Here is a 22,949-nt window from a genome sequence, read left to right on the forward strand (position 1 = left end):
GGGTCGCCATGAGTTGGAAGCGACTTGACGACACAACATACATACATTACAGAAAAGACAATTTACTAGTGAGTTCATTGCCAATGGGTCTAAACCAGGGGTGTCAGTCATAAGGCCCGGGGGCTGGATCCGACCCCTTGAGAGCTCTTATTCGACCCATGAGCCAACCAAGGCAGCCATCCCCCCCACTCCCGAGGTGTCAATTATCAAAGACTGTTAAATAAAAGAAAATACTGTGAGCGTTATTGTTTTAAGAATGTTTGTATTTTAAGTAAAAAATAAAGTAAAAATAATATCATTAATTGGCTTTGCCTGTGCCTTCTATAAAGTGCCTTCTCCAGTACCTGGCATTAAAATTTATATGGTACGCATGGCTCGGCCTGACCAAGTGACATTTATGTTATATCCAGCCCTCGTAACAAATGAGTTCGACACCCCTGGTCTAAACTATGGAATGGTACTTGGCTGTATTTTCAGATAAGGAACTATGCAGTCATGAGGGAGGGAGGGGGAATGCATGAAGAACATTTTATGATTGCGATTAACTTCTGTGTCCTTGGTTTAATACAGTCAACATTTATAAGTAAGCAGATGATTTGTTAACATTTAAAAGTAATAGCAGAAGAGTCAACAATACTCTGTATATGAAATACATGTGGTCCCAGAAGCTATGTAGACCAGGAATTCTTACTATATGTGAAAGAATTTAACCTTTTCATAGAATTGACCACCAGGGTCATCTAGTCCAACCCCCTGCACAACGCAGGAATTTCACAACTACCTCCCCCCCCACACCTTCAGTGACCCATGCCCAGAAGATGGCCAAGATGCCCTCCCTCCCATGAACTGCCTAAGGTCATAGAATCAGCATTGCTAACAGATGGCCATCTAGCCTCTGCTTAAAAACCTCCAGAGAAGGAGCACTTACCACTTCCCAAGGAAGCCTGTTCCACTGAGGAACCGCTCTGTTAGAAAAGCCTTCCTAATGTCTAGACGGAAACTATCTTGATTTAATTTTAACCCGTTGGTTCTGGTCCGACCTTCTGGGGCAACAGAAAACACCTCGGCACCCTCCTCTATATGACAGCCCATCAAGCACTTGAAGGTGGTTATCATATCCCCTCTCAGTCTTCTCCTCTTCAGGCTAAACATACCCAGCTCCTTCAACCTTTCCTCATAGGACTTGGTCTCCAGACCCCTCACCATCTTTGTTGCCCTCCTCTGGACACGTTCCAGCTTTGTCTACATCTTTCTGAAACTGTGGTGCCCAAAACTGAACACAGTACTCTTGGTGAGGTCTAACCAGAGCAGAGTAAAGCGATACCATCGCTTCACGTGATCTGGACACTTTACTTCTGTTGATGCAGCCCAAGATCGCATTTGCCTCTTTAGCTACTGCATCACACTGCCTAAGGTTGTGTGAAATAAAATACACATGTCCATTTTTTTTTTTTTTTAACAAGAGGGATATTAAAGAAAATTAGGAGCCAGGTCAGATCAGCTGAGATGAGAAATGGGAAATCACCATTCACTTTATATACAACTGTCCAATGGGCCCGTATGGCAGATGCAACTTTTAAGACTCAATTTACCACTTGAAAGACTATACTGTTAACAAGCGAAGCTTCTGGCATTGTAGGGAATGGGTAAAAATTGTTGGGACGGGTTAAAGAAATGTAAAAATCTGGTCTGATGTATTTCATTCAATTACATTGGTTTTGGTAGCTTTACTGGTGGTTATCAAGTGAGCCCCGTGGCGCAGAGTGGTAAGCTGCAGTACTGCAAGTCCAAGCTCTGCACACGACCTGAGTTCGATCCCAACGGAAGTTGGTTTCAGGTTGCCGGCTCAAGGTTGACTCAGCCTTACATCCTTCCGAGGTTGGTAAAATGAGTACCCAGCTTGCTGGGGGTAAAGGGAAGATGACTGGGGAAGGCACTGGCAAACCATCTCGTAAACAAAGTCTGCCTAGAAAAGGTCGGGATGTGACGTCACCCCATGGGTCAGGAATGACCCGGTGCTTGCACAGGGGACCTTTACCTTTTTATCAAGCGATTACAGAGCTGTCAATGGTATAACGATCTTTTAAACAGCAACCACAAAGAGTAAACTGCAGGGTTTCATGTCTTTATTTTCCTAAAGGTACAGGAAGATGTTCAATGTTTTTCCAGTGTGTTGTGCTTTGTTTGGGCCTTGTACCACATCATTTTAAACAAAGAAGCTGTAGGTACGTAAGACAAAAAAGATCAAAACCTAGGATTTCCCCCCCCCCCTTTCAGCAGCAGTTTCCAGGCTTTGGAGCTTAATGGCGTATGTAGTCACTGCAGCACGGTGAACAACCCCTCCATATGCCAGCTTCTTTTATGAATGATTTAGAAATACTAAATAATTGTTCATGTTCCACTGATGTTTGAGCTGCAGCTTAAATAGACAGCACCAGCTGTATAAAGAACTTGTAAATGTTATTTTTGAAGAAACAGCCATGAGTGGGGAATTTGAAATACTGGAATTTGAAATCTAGCTTGTTAAGCAAACAGCACGTTTTGAAAAGCCATTATTAGATCTGGCACCCAAATACGCTTTTTTTTTTTTTGGATGCTTACAAATTGTATCCTATTACTTAGCAGCCAACTCCCTGTTGGGCCTATAAACCGAGGGTTGCAGATTTTATTAAGCCATCATGTTTGAGTGGGTTTTTTTTTTCCAGGAAAAGCAACATAATCCTCTATAGCAAACATAATCCCCTTAAGGAACTTTTTTCCACACAAGTTCGTCTAGCCAAGAACCCCTACAGGTTATAGAGGTCTTGGGGGGTTGTTCTGTGGTATGTCCTCACATCATGCAGGCTTGTATTAGCCCTAGCTTGTCATCTTGCATGAAGTGGTGGCAGTCTAGAATATTCTCAACATGCCTTGGCAACTGTTAGGGTTGCCAGGTACCTCTTCACCACTGGCAGGAGGTTTTGGGGGTGGAGCCTGAGGAGGGTGGGGTTTGGGGAGGGGACAGACTTCATTGCCATAGAGTCCAATTGCCAAGGCTGCCGTTTTCTCTGGTGAACTGATCTCTATCAGCTGGAGATCAGTTGTAATGGCAGGGAATCTCCAGCTGGTACCTGGAGGTTGGCAACCCTAGCAACTGTCCATTGTAAGGAATACAGGTAATTGCCAACAGGTTTTCCTTTGGGCACCATGGATGGGATTCAAAGATCATTTTCTGCTTGGGTTGCCAGCTCCAGGTTGGGAAATACCTGGAGATTTTTGGGATGGAGCCTGAGGAAGGCAGGGTTTGGAGAGGGGAGGGACTTCAATGCCATAGAGTCCAATTGCCAAAGCGGCCATTTTCTCCAGGGGAACTGATCTCTCTCACCTGGAGATCAGTTGTAATAGCGGGAGATCTCAAGCTACTACCTGGAGGCTAGCAATCAAAAATCAACACCTCTGCACCATTACCTAAGGTTAGAAAATTAGTACAGAAACAGGCTGATAACAATGTGTAATGACAATAGTATATTGAATGTAACAATGTGCTACCAAGCCAATTGTATATGTACAACAAAGTATTTCTCAGTCCTAGGTATATAACAACATGCTAACAAACCAGTTGCATATATATAACAAAGTATTTCACAGTCCTGGTACAGTAACAATCAATCCGAGGTCAATGTCTTCAAGTGAAGAAAGGTAGAAAGGGATAAGATCGTTTCAATTCTTCCTCAGTCCCGTTTCTGTACAAATATGTATATATTACAATAAACAATCTCTCATAAACATTCTCTCATATGACTTAAACAATATAAATAAAAGAGTACTTACATATATTGATGTCAAAATGTACTCATTTCAAAGCTTCTGTAGCTTCCAAAATAATTTCTTAGACTTTTAAGTACCACCCTTTTAGGGATTTTTAAGTTTGGGGGGGAGGGACCTCGGTAGGGTATAATGGCATTGAATCCACCTTCCAAAACAGCCATTTTATCCAAGAGAAATGGAATCAATGTTTTAAATAAATAACAAATAAGCAATTGTGGTCCAATCCCTTCTTCCTGTATTAGAGGGAACCAGTATTACATTGGCGTGCTCCAACAGTGATAATGATGAGTGCATGCGCGATCATTTTATATAACATTGCAAGTAGAGCTTTCCGTCTTTATCAGTGGCAGCATCTTAAGCAGCCCTCTAAGGCAGAGCTCAGTCCACAGCCATAAGCATACTCACATCGCCTCGAATTGTCACATATCTGTGGCCCAGGCAGACTCTCATAATAGTAATGGGTAGGAAAGCCCTGAACTTTATGTCAGGTCACGGGCTGAATTGCTCTTTCTTTTCCCCTCTTTGTTATCGTAATCCGTCTATTATGTGATAATAAAATGTACTTGAGTTTTGAGTCTAATTGTTAAAGATGAAATACAGCTGGCAAACATTTAATAGGCCATTTCGCATTAACCTGTCTGGAACGGGGTGGTCTAATAATCTTTGCTCATGCCTAGGGTTGCTAGCTGTGGATTGGGAAATACCTCAAGATTTGGGGGGAATGGAGCCTGGGGAATGCAGGGTTTGGGGAGGGGTGGGACTTCAGCAGGGTACAGTGCCATAACGTCCACCCTCTAAAACAGCCATTTTCTCCAGGGGAACTGATCTTGGTCATCTATAAATCATTTGCAATAGTGGGAGATCTCCAGGCAATCCTACTCATGCCCCAGTCTGGGAAGTGATACCCAAAATGAACTTTTTGAATTAGGTGCCTGTACTATATGTAATTCCGTGGACTGCCAAAAAAACAAATCAGTGGGTTATAGATCAAATCAAGCCTGAACTGACCCTAGAAGCTAAAATGACTAAACTGAGGCTATCGTATTTTGGTCATGAGACGACAAGAGTCACTGGAAAAGACCGTTATGATAGGAAAAGTTGGGGGCAGCAGGAAAAGAGGAAGACCCAACAATAGATGGATTGACTCAATAAAGGAAGCCACAGCCTTCAATTTGCAAGATCTGAGCAAGGCTGGAGGACTTTCATTCATAGGGTCGCCATGAGTCGGAAGCGACTTGACAGCACTTAACACACACACACACACTATACGTAATATAAAGTTTCTCAAACTAACAGTGCATTCCTAAGGAGAGTTACACCAGTCTAAGCCCATTCATTTCAGTGAGCGTAGACTGGAGTAACTCTCCTTAGGAATGCACTGTTACACATCAAATATACATTACCATTCATTTTACTCTCAGCCATCCAACCTTACCTCTAATTAGCCAACCCTCCAACAAATATGGCTGACTCTGATCTTCTAGAAGGCAGCTGTATATCCTGAGGGAAATAGTCTAGATCAGTGGTTCCCAAAGTGGGCAGTACCACCCCCTGGGGGGCAGTGGGATTTCCTAGGGGGGCACTGAGAGGTTAGGGGGCAGCAGGAGGCGTTAAAGGTGGGCCCCTTCAACTGTGTTGTTGGATAGGGTAGGGGGCACTGGGGTTGAGTTTGTGGAACCAAGGGGGCAGTGGCCCAAAAAGTTTGGGAACCATTGGCCTAGATGTACCTCTTTCTTAATTTCTAATATCATATAAACAGGGACCATCTCTTCTCCAAACAATTCCTTCTTTAAAACAGGCTTTCATATCACCCATAATTCGCTTACAGAATTAAATTTCCAAATGAGGCATGACGGATATTGCAATAGGTGGAATTTTAGACAGATTTTGGTGCAGAATGCTGCAGCCAGGATATTGATGGGAGTGGGTTGTAGGGACCATATCACTCCAGTCTTGGTTCATCTACACTGGCTTCTAGTTGGTTTCTGGGTGCAAGTCAAGGGGTTGGGCTTGACCTTCAAAGCCCTATACGGTTTGGGACCAACATACTTGAAAGACTTATGAACCCGCCCTTATGAATCTGCCCAAACGCTGTGATCATCTTTGGAGGCCCTGCTTTGGAGGCCCCCACTTTCTGAGACTAGGCAGGTGGCAATCCAGGAGAGGGCCTTCTCGTTTCATTTCTGTCTTACCCTTCCTTCAAGGAATTCGGGCATAATGGTCCTTCTTCCCTACTCCTTTTTGCCCTCCATCCCGTGAGGTAGGATTCGGCCAAGATTCCTCAATCAGCTTCATATTAGAATCCAGGTCTCCTGAGTCCAGCCCTCTAACCATTGTACTGCACAGTCAGGGTGAAAGGAACACATGCACTGGGAGAGCAGGACTTGTGTTAGCCTCTCCTTCCCCTATTGCCTGATCACCGGAATTTAAGTAAGGCTTTGACGTGCGTATAAACCATATGCATATAAGCTTCATCCACTTGAACACAAACATTTGAAAAGGCAGTGTTCCTGATTGTGAGAAAGGAGCCTAACTAGGGTTGCCCACCGGGGGGAGGTTTTTGGGGCGGAGCCTGAGGAGGAGGAGTTTGATGAGGGGAAGGACTTCAATGCCATAGAGTCTAATTGGCAAAGCGGCCATTTCCACCAGGTGAACTGATCTCTATTGGCAGGAGATCAGTTGTAATAGCAGGAGATCTCCAGCTAGTACCTGGAGGTTGGAAACCCTGAGCCTAACTTTGTATGCTCCTTAGCGCCATTCTCACATTCCAGCGATTGCTTGTAGGGTGCTCTTCCGCATTCCCCCTCTGTGTGTTCTTTCCACCCAAGGGTAACAACAAATATATATATATATATATATATATATATATATATATATATATATATATATATATATATATATATATATATATATATATATATATATATATATTGTATAGCGTGCCCAATTGTATTTAAAAACACCGGGCCTAAAATACAGGCTCCCTAAAAAGCACAAAGAATAATTACAAATATAACAAACTAATACACAGTTGATGCTAATTTATAACATGACCAAAATCTGACCAGACACATTTCAGCCTTTTAGAGGCCTTCCTCAGTGGACATACTCAATTTCACAATACACATCCTGACATAGACACAAACATTGTTCAAGATAAGAAAAAACAAAAGCCTTTTATTCTGTGTGGCTTTGTGTACAATATAACATGGCTTTCGGCTCACACCTTGTATATGATGTCCAGAGTATCAGGATGTGTATTAACTATGTATTAACTCAGCCCCACCTGCCTCACAGGTGTGTGTTGTGGGGAGGGGGAGGGAAGGTGATTGTCAGCCGGTTTGATTCTTTTTTCAGCGGTAGAGAAAGTCAGCATATAAAAACGAACTCGTATTATTATTATTATTATTATTATTATTATTATTATTGAAGGATCACTTGCTATGCTATCCAAGGATGCCCTGAAACATAGTATTAAAAAATACAGCTTCACAGCATCAGAGGCTATTGTGTGATACAACTCCTTCCAACACCTCATTTCCACGTGGATACCCCCCCTACAAAAAAAAAAATCACTGAGCAGGTAGGAAGGGTGTTAATGCAAATGTTAATGCTTCTGCCCTCCATAACGTCTACAGGGTCAAAATGTCAGAAATTTTACAGTAGGATCTCCCCTATCTGAGCCACCTTTGTAATTTTAAGTGGCACTAATAGTAATGTAGCGGATGATAGTAAATAGTAACCTGGGAGTTATTTCTCTTAGATGCTTGACTATTCAACTGATAGATGCCCTCGTTCTGAATCTTTGAGTGATTACCAGGTAGTTTGGCACACAGCTAGAAGCTGTAGCCTTAATTGTGACTGATTAATTTGGCTGAAATATGTTGCTAAGCCAATTCAGCTGTTTCATTAAACTGATTGAATTGCGCCTAGCTATTAGAGGTGTTTGAAAGAAAGGTAGCCGGCAGATGATATAGGACCACAACCTCTGCATTAAGCTATAAAATAGCTATTAGGGAAACCTGTGCCAAAATTGAATTGTTCCAGAGAAATTTGATTTCCAGGTCTAATGCTAATTAAATGATATATGCTTAATGGGTGTCAGGAGTTAATTGGAACACCCGATGGCCTCCACATGGGCTTTAAATATTTTTTCATCCTTTTTATTTCCGATGCTGTTTTTGATCCTATAGCAAATATGGGTAAAATAGACATGCTAGACTGTCTTCGCAGATCTTGGTGAAGCGCTTGCAAGCCCCGCTGTCTCTCCTTACAGAGGTGCACAGATCTTAGCTCCCCTGACATTTGTAAATGAAACGAAGAATTTAAAAGCCCTGTTGAGGGTTTTTAAGTATTACCAGCTGTGTTTCAATGTATAGTCTTAATATTATTAAAGATCCACGGAGGAGTAATTAAATTGTGGAATTCACTGCCAGTGGACATAGCATAAATGGTTTTAAAAGGGAGTTAGATTCATTAAAAGGGAGTTAGATTCATTAAAAGGGAGTTAGATTCATGGAGAAGAGGTCCATGAACACCTACTAGCCATGGTGAATGAAGGGACCCATCATATACGGAGGAAGCAAGTCTTGAAATACCAGTGCTAGGAGGCAGCATCGGAGGAAATCCTTGGCCTTTATACCTGTTTGTTGGCCCTCCAAAGCAACTCTTGGGTACTGTGTGAAACAGGATGCTGGAACCGATGGACCACTGGTCTGATTCAGTAGAGATCTTCTTATGGGCCCATAAGGTGCCATATACTGAGCTGGACTGATGGGTCTATCTAGGTCAGTGTTGTCTACCCTGCCTGACAGAAGCCCAAGGCGGAGAAGAATGTCTCCCCCAAGGTCTGCTGTGTTTATGAGGCAATTTTTTTTTATCCTACTCTGCCTTTAAAGAGCTCAGGGAACATGGTTCAAATACAAATACCTTTATTGGCATAATATGTTTAAAGGAATATACAAAAGCTGAAATTAAAATTTGAATGTTCTCAAACATGGTTCTCCTTGCTTCACAATACTGCTGTGAGGTTTGTTAGGCTGAAAGAGAATGAGTGGTTCACCACTCGTTGCAGAGGAGAGCGATGAGGATGATCAGGGGCCTGGAGACCAAGCCCTATGTGGAAAGGCTGAGGGAGATGGGAATGTTTAGTCTGGAGAAGAAGAGGTTGAAGAGGGACATGATTGCTCTCTTTAAGTATTTGAAGGGCGGTCAGCTAGAGGAGGGTAGGGAGCTGTTCCTGTTGACAGCAGAGGATAGGACTCACAATAATGGATTTAAATTGCAGGCGGAAAGATACCGGCTGGATATTAGGAAAAAATTTTTTTACAGTAAGTAGAATCGGCTACCTAGGGAGGTGGTGAGCTCTTTCAGCAGAGGCTGGACAAACACTTGTCAGGGATGCTCTAGGCTGATCCTGCATTGTCAGGGGGTTGGACTAGATGGCCTGTATGGTCCCTTCCAACTGTATGATGCTATGAACCAGTAAATGTTATGGTGAGCACCCATGGTGCTCCCAGTTCTTAATCCAACACTACCTTTTAATTGGAGATTTCAGGGATCAAACCCACGACCGTCTGCTTGCAATGCACATGGCCTACCACTGAGCCCCAGCCCTCACAACATCCATCTGGAAGATGTATACAGAATAAACTAGAAAAGAAGGATGCGTTAAGTCCCCCTTGTGAATTTTTTTGTCTCATTTCTTCCCTCCTTCCCTGCCTACATTATAGAGGATTTTGTCTTCCTGCCTCCTCCAGGTGTGAAAAAAAATATCTTTCTTGGCGTTCTGTATTTTACTGTTTCCACATGACTGTCAATGCTACCGTTCACTGGAGCTTACCTAAATCCCTCTTGGAACAGACGCATTTGAATTCCATAGCTGTGAAACAGCTTTGTTTAAAAAAATAAAATAAGAATGTGTGTAAACAGGGAGTTTCATAAGGCTTCCGTGATGGTTCTGTATCAGATCTGTGATAAGCACTCTTTAAAGGGCCTTATCATAAAATGGTTACTTGGAGGTGTGATGTATCTTGTCAAAATTTGTTTCTGCACCAAAGCCTAAAAATAAGGGAGATAAAAGAAGACATTATTCTCTCAGATAGATAAACAAATGTAAAAATTCTTTTAGTAACAATCCCACACTAGATCCTTTTCTCAATATTTACACAGACAAGTGTATAAAGAAGTCATTTTTTTCCGTCAACATTAGCCTTTGTGTGTCCAAGGTGGCGTGTTTACCTTCACTTTGGTATAATTGCTTCTGCTTTCTGGTAATTCACCCTTCAGATTAGCATCTGAGGGTACTTTGAATGGTTCCAAACGATAAAAATGACCGAAGCTGGACCCACACATCATTCGACACTGTGCTATCCTTGCAGGGCAGCAGTAATTTGCAACTGGATTTTCCAAGCCGGTTACAAATGATTGCTACGGCATAGCGATAGAGCAAATATTCAGTGATGGTTGGGTCCAGACCAACTGTGAGACTTAGCTATGGGACTTTGAGTGAGACTGTGGCTATGGAAGTGGACTGTGGATCAACGATAAAGCTTTGTGTACAAAAGATCTCGGGTACAGTGTCTGGCATCTCCAGTTAAAAGGATTAGGTAATAAGTGGTGTGAAAGACTTCAGCCTGAGACCCTGGAGAGTCAGAGGAGAAATGACTAGCCTTGATAGACGAATGCTTAAGTGTAAGGCAGCTTCCACCAACCACCTCAGGAGGTGATAAGCTTCCCTGGAGGTTTTTAAGCAGAGGCTAGATGGCCATCTGTCAGCAATGCTGATTCTATGACCTTAGGCAGATCATGAGAGGGAGGGCACCTTGGTCATCTTCTGGGCATGGAGTAGGGGTCACTGGGGGTGTGTGGGGAGGTAGTTGTGAATTTCCTGCATTGTGCAGGGGGTTGGACTAGATGACCCTGGTGGTCCCTTCCAACTCTATGATTCTATGATACTGGCAGTAGGGCACCAAAATGGCCTGCGTATATTCTCAGTGCCGTTACCAGATCAGATCATGTTACGTTCTGCAGAATTGTAGCTTCAGAATGGCAGCCGTTCTCCACATCTTCATTCTGAAGTTTTACTGGTACATAGAAGATAGAGTGTGGGATAGGCCTGGGGAGACCCCGGTTCAAATCCTCACTCTGCCTCGAAGCTTCAGGGGGTAACCTTGGACAAGTCTCTTTCTGTCTCTCTTAGTTGGCTGAGGTAAACTCACAGACGTGGCCCTAAGCTCCTGAAAAGAAGCCTAGGGTAAAACAGAGACCAAGAGATGGATGAAGCGTGTCAAACTCTTTGTAGCTCCAGTCATGGAATCGTATAATTCTTTCTTATTCATGTCCCACGCACTGGAAAGGGCCCAAGACAAAAGGCCTCACAACTAAATATTACAAACGACAAAGATGGGCCTTGTGTTGAACGATGTGACAGCCACTCAGTCGATGTGCCGTTTCTTCATTCATAGCAGACGCATACAAAAAGCCAAATCTTGCATCAGCAACAAATGGTATTCAGGAGAATTAAATCAAGTGTAACCATTGACAATGTTTGCAAAGCATCCCAGTCACTCTTTTTTCCTCTCTCTCTCCTCCCCTCTCTCTTATTTCAATAGTGCCGGCCCTAAAGGTGATAACATTTATGAATGGAGATCTACTATCCTCGGTCCCCCGGGTTCTGTATATGAAGGTGGTGTCTTTTTCCTGGATATCACGTTTTCATCTGATTATCCATTTAAACCACCAAAGGTAAGACTGTGTATATAATTTTCAGAATGGCTGATCTTCAAAAGGGCTCTCTGTGTATGTATATTAAGGGTCTTACCCTTCTGAAGGAGAGCAAAGAGCCACTTACTTGCAGGCTGGCAGTCGGGAAAACGATGACAGGAGAACATTCTTCCATCTACACCATTTCAAATGTTGTGCTCAGCCCAGGACCACTGGTGGAGGAGAAACTGTCCCAGGCTATAATGGTGGTGATGGCAAGTGCCGTTAAGTCGTAGCTGACTTATGGTGACCCCGTAGGGTTTTCAAGGCAAGAGACATTCTGAGGTGGTTTGCCATTGCCTGCCTTTGTGTCACAACCCTGGACTTCATTGGTGGTCTCCCATCCAAATACTAACCAGGACTGTCCCAGCTTAGCTTCCGAGATCTGACGAGGTAGGGCTAGCCTGGGCTATCCAGGTCAGGGCAGGCTAGAATGGGTCTCCCACAAATACACATTCGGACACATTCAGTGTACCACAGAACTACATTTAGAAGTTGCTCTCATCTGAAGGGAGAAAAAGGGAATTTTGTACTAGGGTGACAGCAACTAACAGTTTTATCAGAGGGGAGGGGCTGTGGCTCATTGGTAGGGCGTCTGCTTAGCATGCTGAAGGTCCCAGGTTAGAATCATAGAATTAAAAAATCCTAGAGTTGGAAGGGGCCATACAGGCCATCTAGTCCAACCCCCTGCTCAATGCAGGATCAGCCTAGAGCACCCCTGACAAATGTTTGTCCAACCTCTACTTAAAGACTGCCAGTGAGGGGGAGCTCACCACCTCCCCAGGAAGCTGATTCCACTGTTGAACTATTCGTACTATTAAAAAAAAAGTCCTATTATGCAGCCAGTACCTTTCTGGCCATAATTTAAACCTATTATTGCGAGTCCTATCCTCTGCTGCCAATAGGAACAGCTCCCTGCCCTCCTCTAAGTGACAGCTCTTCAAATACTTAAAAGAGAGCTGTAGTGCTGGCGGCCTCTAGGGGAACCGCCCTCTTTTCCTCTGAAGCTTGGAAGGGTTGAGCCAAGGGAGCCTCCTCGGCCTCAGACCATTCCGAGGGAGAGTCCGAATCGCCCTCTCCCTCAGAAGAAGCCAGGATCACTCTGCTTTTGTTCAGCAATAGGACCTCTGACTGTGCTCCTCCTCGGCCTCCGCTCAACTGGCCTGTCTTATAGGCCTGGCTCCCGGCCCCTTCCCACTAGCCCCACCCCCCGAGGCCTTATTAGGGCCACATTTTCCCGCCCCCTCGCAACCGGCTGGATCTCCGGAATGGTGCAGGCGCAACCGCACCCCGGACGGGCCCACCCGCCTCTCAGCTGGGCGGCGGGGTTACAGGCAGTGAGCGGCAGCGTGCCGCCGCGTCTCTGACAGCAGGCGTCTCTTTGCCTCCGTTCTGCTTCTCCGTCTTCCCCCTCGCTGGACTTGTCGGCCCGCTTCCCCTCTCCTCCATCCCGTGGAGGTCCATCTGTTCGGCCGTATCGGCCACTGGACCCCGTCTGTGTCCCGAGGCCTGTGGACAAAGTTATCCCCCCGGGTAAGGGAGCGTCCGTTCCAGGTTTTGGGTTCCCGGGTGTCTCCCTTCTCTGAGGAGGATTTGGGTTACTGGGATGGTGGGGGAGTCCTGGACAGCCCGGGGTGCAGGCTGTCTCTGGACAAGAGCAATCATGTTTCCCCTCAAACTCCTCTTCTCCAGACTAAACATTCCCAAGTCCCTCAGCCTTTCCTCGTAGGTTAAGTCCCCATAATCTCCAGCTTAAAAGTTAAGGTAGTAGGTGTTATGAAAGTCTTCTGCTGAAGGCCCTGTCAAGCTGCTGACTGTCAAGCCTAGTAGACAATATTGACCTTAATGGACCAATGGTCTGATTTAATATGAGGTAGCTTCATGTGTTGTCATGTTCCAGCTTTTCCTTACTTGGGGGAAGTAGGGGGAGATATTGTGATCCATCCTTCTGCAGTCACACAGGAGGGGATTCCCTCAAGGCCTGTAATTCCCCCTTTCCACCAGACCTCAGCCAGCTAAGTATTTTATCAAGCAAGCTGCAGAGCACCTGGCTGTTATGTGGAATGGGCATCCCATACAGTGGCTTAAATTGTACCCGAAATTATTAATACACTAAGGTTTAAAAACTCTTGAAGTATTTTATAGACACCTGGCTTGTTTTTTAAAGACATCTCAACCTAGACCTTAGTGTCTTGGCAGCCTCAAGCAGAAACTAACTGTTGAGTTAGCGGGCAAGTGATCTAAACAAAAATTCCCTGGAGAGGAGGCATAAAAGGCATAAAAGAACAAAGAAGTGAGGAAAATTGCCTGATTTAAAAAAAAATTAAGCTTCATTTTTGGTTTACTTAAACTAAGTAACTCTGTGCTCCCTTCTAAGTCTGTTGAAGTCTATTGAAGCAAATGGGCTTAGAAGGGTGTAACTGTTTAGGATGGCACTCGTAGACTGTAAAGCTAGAGTGCAACCCCAGGAACGAATGTGAGTACATGGAATCAAGATGAAGATTTTCATTTCTGGTAGAAGCAAAGACAGAAGGCTTCTTGATCTCAGTTCATGAGCATTTTGATAGTCGTCGGCACATGTTTAAAGATAATTCAAGGACTGGTTTTTATTGTGATAATGTTCTAGATTAATTAAAATTGAACCAGTTGTTTCATGGTTTGAATTCACAGGACAGGTTTATTGTAAGGCATGTCTTAAATAGAAAACAGCTGGATTTGCACAGTCTTTTCCCTAGTGATGGGAATGTTTAGTCTGGAGAAAAGGAGGTTGACGGTGGTGGTGGGGGGAACGACATGATTGCTTTCTTTAAGTATTTGAAGGGCTGTAACTTAGAGGAGGGCAGGGAGCTGTTCCTGATGGCAGCAGAGGATAGGACTCGCAATAATGGGTTTAAATTGCGGATAGAAAGGTACCAGCTGCATATTAGGAAAATATTTTTTACAGTAAGAGTTGCTCGACAGTAGAATCAGCTACCTAGGGAGGTGGTGAGCTCCCCCTCACTGGCAGCCTTTAAGCAGAGGCTGGACAAGCACTTGTCAGGGATGCTCTAGGCTGATTCTGCATTAAGCAGGCAGTTGGAGTAGATGGTCTGTATGGCCCCTTCCAACTCTATGATTCTATGGGAAATACCGTGAAAGCTATGTTGGTCCTTGACCGCTGTTCAAGCGATAGCCTATTATGAACAGACTGTGAAACATCTCAGATTAAGAGAACACACACTAAGCAGTTATTAAATTCTCCTCAACATATCAATCTGAAATTTCCTGAAATGTTGGGCTGCAAAGTCACAGACATTTCTGTTCCATTGATTTTTTTTTTTTAGCAGTTCTAAACTGTTCATAGGGTGTATGTTGAATTGCAGTTTTGCTGTGAAAGAGTGCATTTGTTTGCAGAAAACTATCTCATATATTCCACTAACTGTGGTCAAAACCGTCAAAATTCCATCAGGAGTGTTATAATTCTGCAAACAATTAGGCAGTTAAGTAAATAATTGGATTGCAACATGTAATAAATGGAAGCATCATTAAAAAAAAAAAAAGACTGCGAGCCCATTCCTGAAGTGGGGGGTTGAAGCTTCTTAGGAGCCGGCGTGACCCTGCGCCAGCGTAGGTGCAACCTTATCGTGGAATAAGATGGCACCTACGCTGGCACAGGGACAAACACGCCACCGGCCCCTGCCACCTGTGCAGCCACGCCAGCAGGGTTTTCCTGAAAGACAGCTTCTTCTCCCCTTCACCCTGGGAACTCCTCCTTTTTGGGTGGCACAGGAATTCCTGTCTCAATACTGGTAGTGTTCCCAATGAAAATGCAACATTGGGATCAATTATCGTTTCAAAAACTGTACACCTGTCACTGAATGGTCTGCCACTTTTTTTTTCTGAAGGGCGTGCCAAATCTAATCCATAAAATTGTCCCGAGCGTCAACTAAAATTGCATGTGGTTGCTCATATGATATAGATTTAGTTTTTTGCCAGCATAAATGTTTGTTTAAAAATTGAAGCTGTGTAGCAGATGCCTAATGAAGAAGATTCAAAACTTGCTATTGAACAAATAAATTAAATCTGTTGAACCTCACGCTGTTAGCATCAAGGGATAAAGGGGTGGGGTGGTGGTTCTGTATAATGCCTTCTCTAACAAGTTGTGTCATTTGGCTGGGATCCAGAGATCAGTTTTAGGCACACCCAAGGGCTCAGGGATGGCCAGGAGGATCTTTGACTTTTTTATCTTTTGAAAATCTCACCTGTTTCAAAGGTGTTTGCAGTGGGACATAGCATGGTGGTTCGAAAACTTTATCAGTCTCCAAAGCTAACCATACAGTTCTCTGGATCCTCACTGCTTCACCCCTAACCTCACTGATGTCTTTCAGTAGCCTCCTCCTCCACCTCCTCGGGAGGTGGTGAGCTCTCCTTCCCTGGAAGTTTTTAAGCAGAGGCTAGATGGTCATTTGTCAGCAATGCTGATTCTATGACCTTAGGCAGATCATGAGAGGGAGGGCATCTTGGCCATCTTCTGGGCATGGAGTAGGGGTCACTGGGGGTGTAGGAGGGAGGTAGTTGTGAATTTCCTGCATTGTGCAGGGGGTTGGACTAGATGACCCTGGTGGTCCCTTCCAACTCTATGATTCTATTATTCCTTTCCGTTCCCAGCACTGGAATGTGTCTGTGTGTGTGGGTGTATGTGTATGAAGCCCTATGTGGCTTGGGACCGCGCACCCTTCCTTCAGCAGTACTGGGCAGCATGTACAAAAGGGCTCACAAGCAAGCAGGTGGGCAGCAGGGGTGGGCAGCCAGCTTCTCCAGAAGACCTGGGCCTCTGCAGCTGCCCCTGCTCGCAGTATGCTGATGCGTGCCCTGTCACCACTCCGCGAGACCACCCATGAATTCACATTCTGCTGAATTTTTCTGTGCCGACACATTGTTAGAAGTCATTTCACATTGACTGACGATTATTCTAATATCTTTGTAGGGCAGGGTAGACAGTACGCGACCATTGTGGTCCTGACTTGAAAAGAAATGCCAGCTAGACATCTGATTGTGTTTTCCGACTCCAGAACGAAAATGTGAACTATTCCCATGTTTTGCTCCCCACCCCCAAAATCAGGAGTACAATGCTGTTAGCTTGCCAGGAAAAGCCACAACAAAGCTCTAAAGTTTGAGATGTACACGACAACCATGAATAAGGCAGCTGATTCGGGTAGGAGGACCACTTTTCAGACGAGTCTTACACAATGAGTGACAGAAACGAAAAGTCTCTGTGGAAACATTCTCCCAACAAAGGGCGAATAATTCCCAGCAGGTTTCAAATGGTAACAACCAATGTACGAAGGGTGTGAATGCTTTCCTCCTCTCACCCCCCTGCTCCTTTTTAGGTTACTTTCCGTACCAGGATCTATCACTGCAACATCAACAGTCAGGGAGTCATCTGTCTGGATATTCTGAAAGACAACTGGAGCCCGGCTTTGACTATTTCAAAGGTTTTGCTGTCTATTTGTTCCCTCTTGACAGACTGCAATCCTGGTAAGGAAGTGATTCTTTCTTCTCCTTTTCGGCATTACTAATTGTACGGCTAGGAAAGCCAAACCAATTCCTATACCAGTGCCTATTCCTACATCTATTCCTATACATTTTTAAAAATTGCTCATAGTGTACTGACTGTGTAAGACATACAGAAATACAATAAATGCATGGGATCCAACACAGGGGAGATGATGCATTCGTGATGAAAAGGCTGGTTGTTTGACACAGCGCAGTCTGGAAATGGATCCTTTTGTTCAGGTTGTCTTTAAGCCTCTGGATACTCAGGTACTGTGGCCGGCCAGCTGTTGAGTCACTCTTGATAGAGAAGCTATTAGCAGATTATACCCTCAGCACCAATATCAATAAAGGATGCATCAGTACACCTAATAGCCAGCTTGACTGACTTGAGGCTTATCAGGAAGGAGGGCCATAAAACAGGGCCGCCACCCCTTCCCCCCAGACACAGTATGGTTTCTGAGTTTAATCCCAAATAAATTTTGCATCAGTGGGGTGGGATTTTGCTGCCTCCCTCCCCCCCCACACACACACACACAGACACTGCAGCCTGCTGATCTCCACAAAATACTACACCTAGGGGCTAGGACACCCCGAGGAATGACATGAGCGGGCGGTCTGCTACGGGAAGCGGAACTGGTGAAAATTCCTTTCCCCCTTCTGATAGTAAATTTTAGTCTTGATGCAACCCACTGGGCCCAAGTACAACCGGTGACCACTTGGAATTTTCTTTCTGGGACAGACTGCGCACACATACCCATATCTCATTAACTGTGTATCTTTCAGCAATTTACCAAAGGGCTTTTCGATCAGAAAGGCAAAGCTCTTCTCTCCAGTGTGTTCCATGTCCAACATGTGAGGAGATTTTTTTTTTTTGACACAGGAATTCAGATACAGGTTGAGTACCCCTTATCTGGACATCCGATATATGGACTGATCTGAAAACCAGACCTTTTGAGCCGGCACACAGGCATTCCTCACAGGCCCCTCAGCAGCACCATTGATGGTTCAATGTACACAAAATTATTAAAAACATTGTTTAAAATTACATTCAGGCTATGTGTGTCAAGTATACATAAAACATATATAAAACATAAATGAATTTTGTGTTTAGACTTGGGTCCCATCTCCAAGATATCTCATAACCTTAGGCAGATCATGAGAGGGAGGGCACCTTGGCCATCTTCTGGGCATAAAGTATGGGTCACTGGTTTTCTAACTTGAACACTGAAAATACTGTTCCAGGCAAATATTTTGAAGCAACTACTAGTTGGAAAATTGGTTGAAATACCTTAAAGTGAAAAGCTGAAATGTTGATCAAATGTTTCCCATTCTGTTAGACACATTATTACTGCTGCTGTAATTGTCAACATGTGAAATCGGACATTGTCATTTTTGCCAAGAACAACACAGTCCAGGCCTGCCCATTGGCTTTTGTCTTGTTCTGGCTGCGGGGAATTACTTAACATCGCTCTTTGCACGCTTTCAAACAAATCCAATTGTTCCAACATAAAAAAGAACCCAAATTGACTGAAATGCCTCTGTATGGAATTCTGCTTTGTGCTTTGTCTCCTTCGTAAGATGTCTTGTGTGTGTCTGAGGCTGTGGTTTTGAGCATACTTAACTCAAAAATAAGATCCACTGAAATCAGCACTGAATAGCCCATTACAGAGGAACTGTGTTCCTGGACTGTACCAAATCAGACAGTGTCAGGAGGGCCCAGTTTGAATGCTCTTGATGGGGGGGGAGTGTTTGGGGGAATCCCTATGCATGGTATAGAGAGCCAGCGTGGTGTATTGGTTTAGATCGGTGGACTCTGGAGAACGGAGTTTGATTCCCCACTCCTCCACATGAGTGGTGGACACTAATCTGGTGAACTGGATTTGTTTCCCCACTCCTACACACAAAGCCAGATGGTGACCTTGGGCTAGTCACAGTTCTGTTTGAACCCTCTTAGCCCCACCTACCTCACATGGTGTCTGTTGTTGGGAGGGGAAGGGAAGGTGATTGTAAGCCGGTTTGAGACTCCTTAAGGTAGAGAAAATCAAGATATAAAGATAAACTTCTTTTCCTTCTCCTCCTTCTTCTTGACCTACCTTCTCCCAAGAAGAACCTGTGTACATGTCAGGTCCAGTCAGACTCTCCTACTGTTAGATCCCTCTTTAAAATCTGTAGGTTTGGAGGAAATGTCTGGAACAGTTTGCCAGAAGAAGTGAGGAATACCCCTGCTTGGCCCCAGTACCTCAGTCACCGTGAAACTGTTCTTTCCAAATGGAAAGAAGTAGTATATAGCCATGTTGGTCCAAAATTAGTAGATTGCAAAAGCCAAGGGGCACAATCCATGTAATACTTTTCATTAGGGCCAACCCAGTAACATATAACAGTGCATGAGCTTTCAAGTAAATCTCCAGAGTTTACAGTGACTTTAAAGTGATTTCTAGTGATTTTACTGGTTTAGAAGAGAGATCAGAAACATTCATTGGACTTCCATTTATTCATTGGAAGTGTAACCATTTTATTGCTCTTGTCTGGAGTAACTTGAAACTAGCTACCTTGAACCTGTTCTTCATCTAACACACAATGCAGGCTTTAACAGGACTTAAACAAAAAAACAGGTTTTGGTGGGGGTAAAATCCAACCTAAAGAAAAGTTGTGGTGAACTCAAAAGTGTGGTGAACTCAAAAGTGTGGTGAACTCGCACGCTGCTGTATGTCCTCTGGCCCTAATAAAACATATACCATGGATGGATGGCAGTTTTTATTTATGAATGTGGGGAAAGGCAGTTTCAAATATTGTGAAACTTTCAAATGTCATGTCTAGTTGCTAGCTTTAGATGGCTTTGGAAGCTGCTGTAAATTGCCGTCTGTGGTGAGAAGGGCTAGATTTTTAGTACCGCAGATTGGGCTTTGTCAGGAAACAGAAATTTAAAAAATGTCAGAGATTCAAGACTGGCTGTTGAAAGTAAAATAAAAGAGATCCGCATCTTGGTGAAATCAGCGACTTACAACCAAAAAAAGGAATGAACCCCAATTAGACTCTTAATAGTCAGGAGTTGTACAGAGGATGGAACAGGCAACAGAATCGTTTGAAGTAGAGTTAGAGTACTGATATTCTTGTTTTTGATGCTCAAGCAGTAAGTAATGGGTAAACCCTTTGACAAGAGTACTTGTTTGGTATGTTTTTGTTTCTTTTCTGTCTCTTTTGCTGGTGTCGTAGTTCAATAAATCTTAATTTATTTAAAAAAAAACCTCTGCCCTCACCTGCAGTGGTCCAGCCCAGGAAAAAATATATTACCGTGTGAACTGATCTGTCAAGGTAAATACTCTGAGGAATCAGATGTGACTCCATAGCTGAGAAAGAAAGCGGGTACTGGTAAACAAACCATTTCAATGTTGATTTCTTCTTTGCTGGGATGTCTCCTAACATGTCGTCCTCTTTCCTTCCCATGTCCCAACCCCCTACAGCTGATCCTCTGGTGGGAAGCATAGCCACTCAGTACCTGACCAACAGAGCAGAGCATGACAGGATAGCCAGACAGTGGACCAAGAGATACGCGACATAAATCACGTGACTACTTTTGTGCAGTGTGAAGGTGCGGGGATGCAGCTTCGCAATGTGCAAGCAATCTTTATAGCCTTTACAATACGGACTTCTGTGTATATGTTATACTGATTCTACTCTCTGATTTTATCCTTTTGAAGATTGGGATACTACTTCCCTCTCCCCACTTCCCTTCCCCTGCCCCCCAACCTCCACCCAAAAAAAGGTAAATGCTATCAAGAGTAGAACTTTGTAGCTGTAGATTAGTTATGTTTAAAATGGCTACTTGCAAGTCTTGCTTCTTTGGGATATCAAAATGTATTTTGTGATGTAACTAAGGATACCGTTCCTGAAGTCAACCAAATATTATAGTGCATTTTAGCCTAATTCATTATCTGTATGAAGTTATTAAAGGTAGCTGTAGATTACTAGGAAAATTACGTCATTTGTATTAAGCCCAGATCTATTTCCGATATGTGGTACATGCTGTTGTGAAAACTGTTTTAAACTTTAACCTTCGTCAGTTTGTAATGAAAGGGTTTCCTTTTATTTTCCCCCTATTGCCGCCACCTTGTAGCTCAGAGAGCATCCAGTGTATAATCTCAAACACAATAAACACCTTCCCCAAGGAATAGCTTCTTTTTGTTTTCATATTTGAAACGAAAATTGGTGCATACAGTCATAGATTAGGTATGTATAGAGCTGTTTATATACAGTCGCCCGCAAAAAACAAAAACAAAACCCCTTCATCCCGAAGGAAGGACCTAAGCATGAAACCTGTAGAATGTGGGAACCTTTGTGGCCTGCCTCTGTGCAATGGGGGGGGGGATTGTTGCCTCTCCATTTTACTTGAAAGAGGAACTGCTGAGGAGTGATTGAGTTTTAATCGCTTGCTTGGCGCAATGGGTGGAGCCTGATGACCCGATTGCCAAGATGCGTATCTAAGCACTCCATCTTCCATCATCTTCCAAACGGTTGGGAGAGGCTTACCGTGTTTTTGCCCCTGATCATAGATCCAGGGAAGTGAAAGCGAGTGGTCAGATTCTCCACCACTTTTGGAAGGACAACATAGACAACCACTTCACACAGTGATTAATCATCCATAGTCCCCAGATGTTGACAGGCCAATATGGTTGCCGGGGTGCGGGGAGGTCAGGACAAATCCCATTTGACTTCATGACAAGTCCCATTTGAATGAATAACCCACCTACATGGGTTTCTGATTCTCCCTTGGGCTTCTTCTACCTTAAGCTAAGGCCTCCAACCTGTAGGCTGGATTTTGTTTCCATAAAAGTTGCTATGGATTTTGCCAACATTTTCTTGACTTGTATCAGGTTGCAGGCAGTTCAGTGAGATTTAAATTTAAATTGAGGTTTACATTCACAACCTTTCCAATCACGTTAAACAGTCTTCCAAAGCAGCATGGTTGCATGCTCTTTTTACCAGGTTATCTCCGATGGGAATAAGTAGCATCCTGTTAATCTGGAACTATTGTCTTGAAGAAAGATAGAAAACATTGTTGGAACAAAATGCACTTTTATAAGTGAAACATAAACTTAATTGATTAATAATTTTGAGCAGAATCCAGTGGGACGGTCTCCTAGGTCAGCCGCAGGAAAATTAATGGGATTTCCGCAAAGACTCATACGGTTCCCACAAACATCAGTGGGGATTGTGCACAAAATTTTCCCACTATCTTGCACTTTTGTCTGTAACTAAAGTCCAACTTGTATATTACTTTTTGTGGATGTTTGCCACCTCCAAAATCCACTCACCCTCACTATTGACTCAAACATTACATAGGTAAATATCAAAGTTCTGATCATAGGGGTAGCTTAGATCATATAAATACTTTCCATACGGACATTTCCCCCCCTCCAATTTAGATAACTTGACACTACCATGCAGCTTATCCATGGGATCAGCCCACATGATCAAAGCATCCCTATATTACCAATGCAAGATATCCACCCAGCAAAGTACTGTATGAATAGGGCCTAAAACACAGGCATGAATACTTGATCTGTTGTAACAAATTATTTGCTGTTCCTTCCTTATTACTGTAATGGTGACAAAGCGCATACTAGTTGTTTTCTTATGTTATATATTTGGTCCTAACCCACCAAAGCTGCTATGCATTTTTGGACATTTGTAAGCACTACTGTCAAACAGTTTGATGCTTTAAATTAATTGATAGTTGAATTTCAGTATTTTTTAATATCAAAGTATTGTCAGAATAGAGAGGCTTCAAAATATCTTAGGTCAATATCTAGAACGTCTGTGGTCTCAGAATATAACATCTAGGG

General features: G+C 43.6%; 1 protein-coding gene across 2 annotated transcripts in view; it reads left to right on the plus strand.

Annotated features, from left to right (window-relative positions):
• Positions 1-21,275, plus strand: part of UBE2E3 (ubiquitin conjugating enzyme E2 E3) — a 107,174-nt gene extending 85,899 nt beyond the window's left edge. For both annotated transcript variants that reach the window (XM_056861425.1, XM_056861424.1), the window contains exons 4-6: positions 11,421-11,553; positions 16,941-17,088; positions 20,568-21,275. In XM_056861425.1, coding sequence (XP_056717403.1) covers positions 11,421-11,553; positions 16,941-17,088; positions 20,568-20,665 — 379 coding nt within the window. In that variant the 3' untranslated portion in view covers positions 20,666-21,275. The remainder of the gene's footprint in view (positions 1-11,420; positions 11,554-16,940; positions 17,089-20,567) is intronic.
• Positions 21,276-22,949: the final 1,674 nt, after the last annotated feature.

This window comes from Euleptes europaea, chromosome 15, assembly GCF_029931775.1.
Source record: "Euleptes europaea isolate rEulEur1 chromosome 15, rEulEur1.hap1, whole genome shotgun sequence".
Lineage (NCBI taxonomy): Eukaryota > Metazoa > Chordata > Lepidosauria > Squamata > Sphaerodactylidae > Euleptes > Euleptes europaea.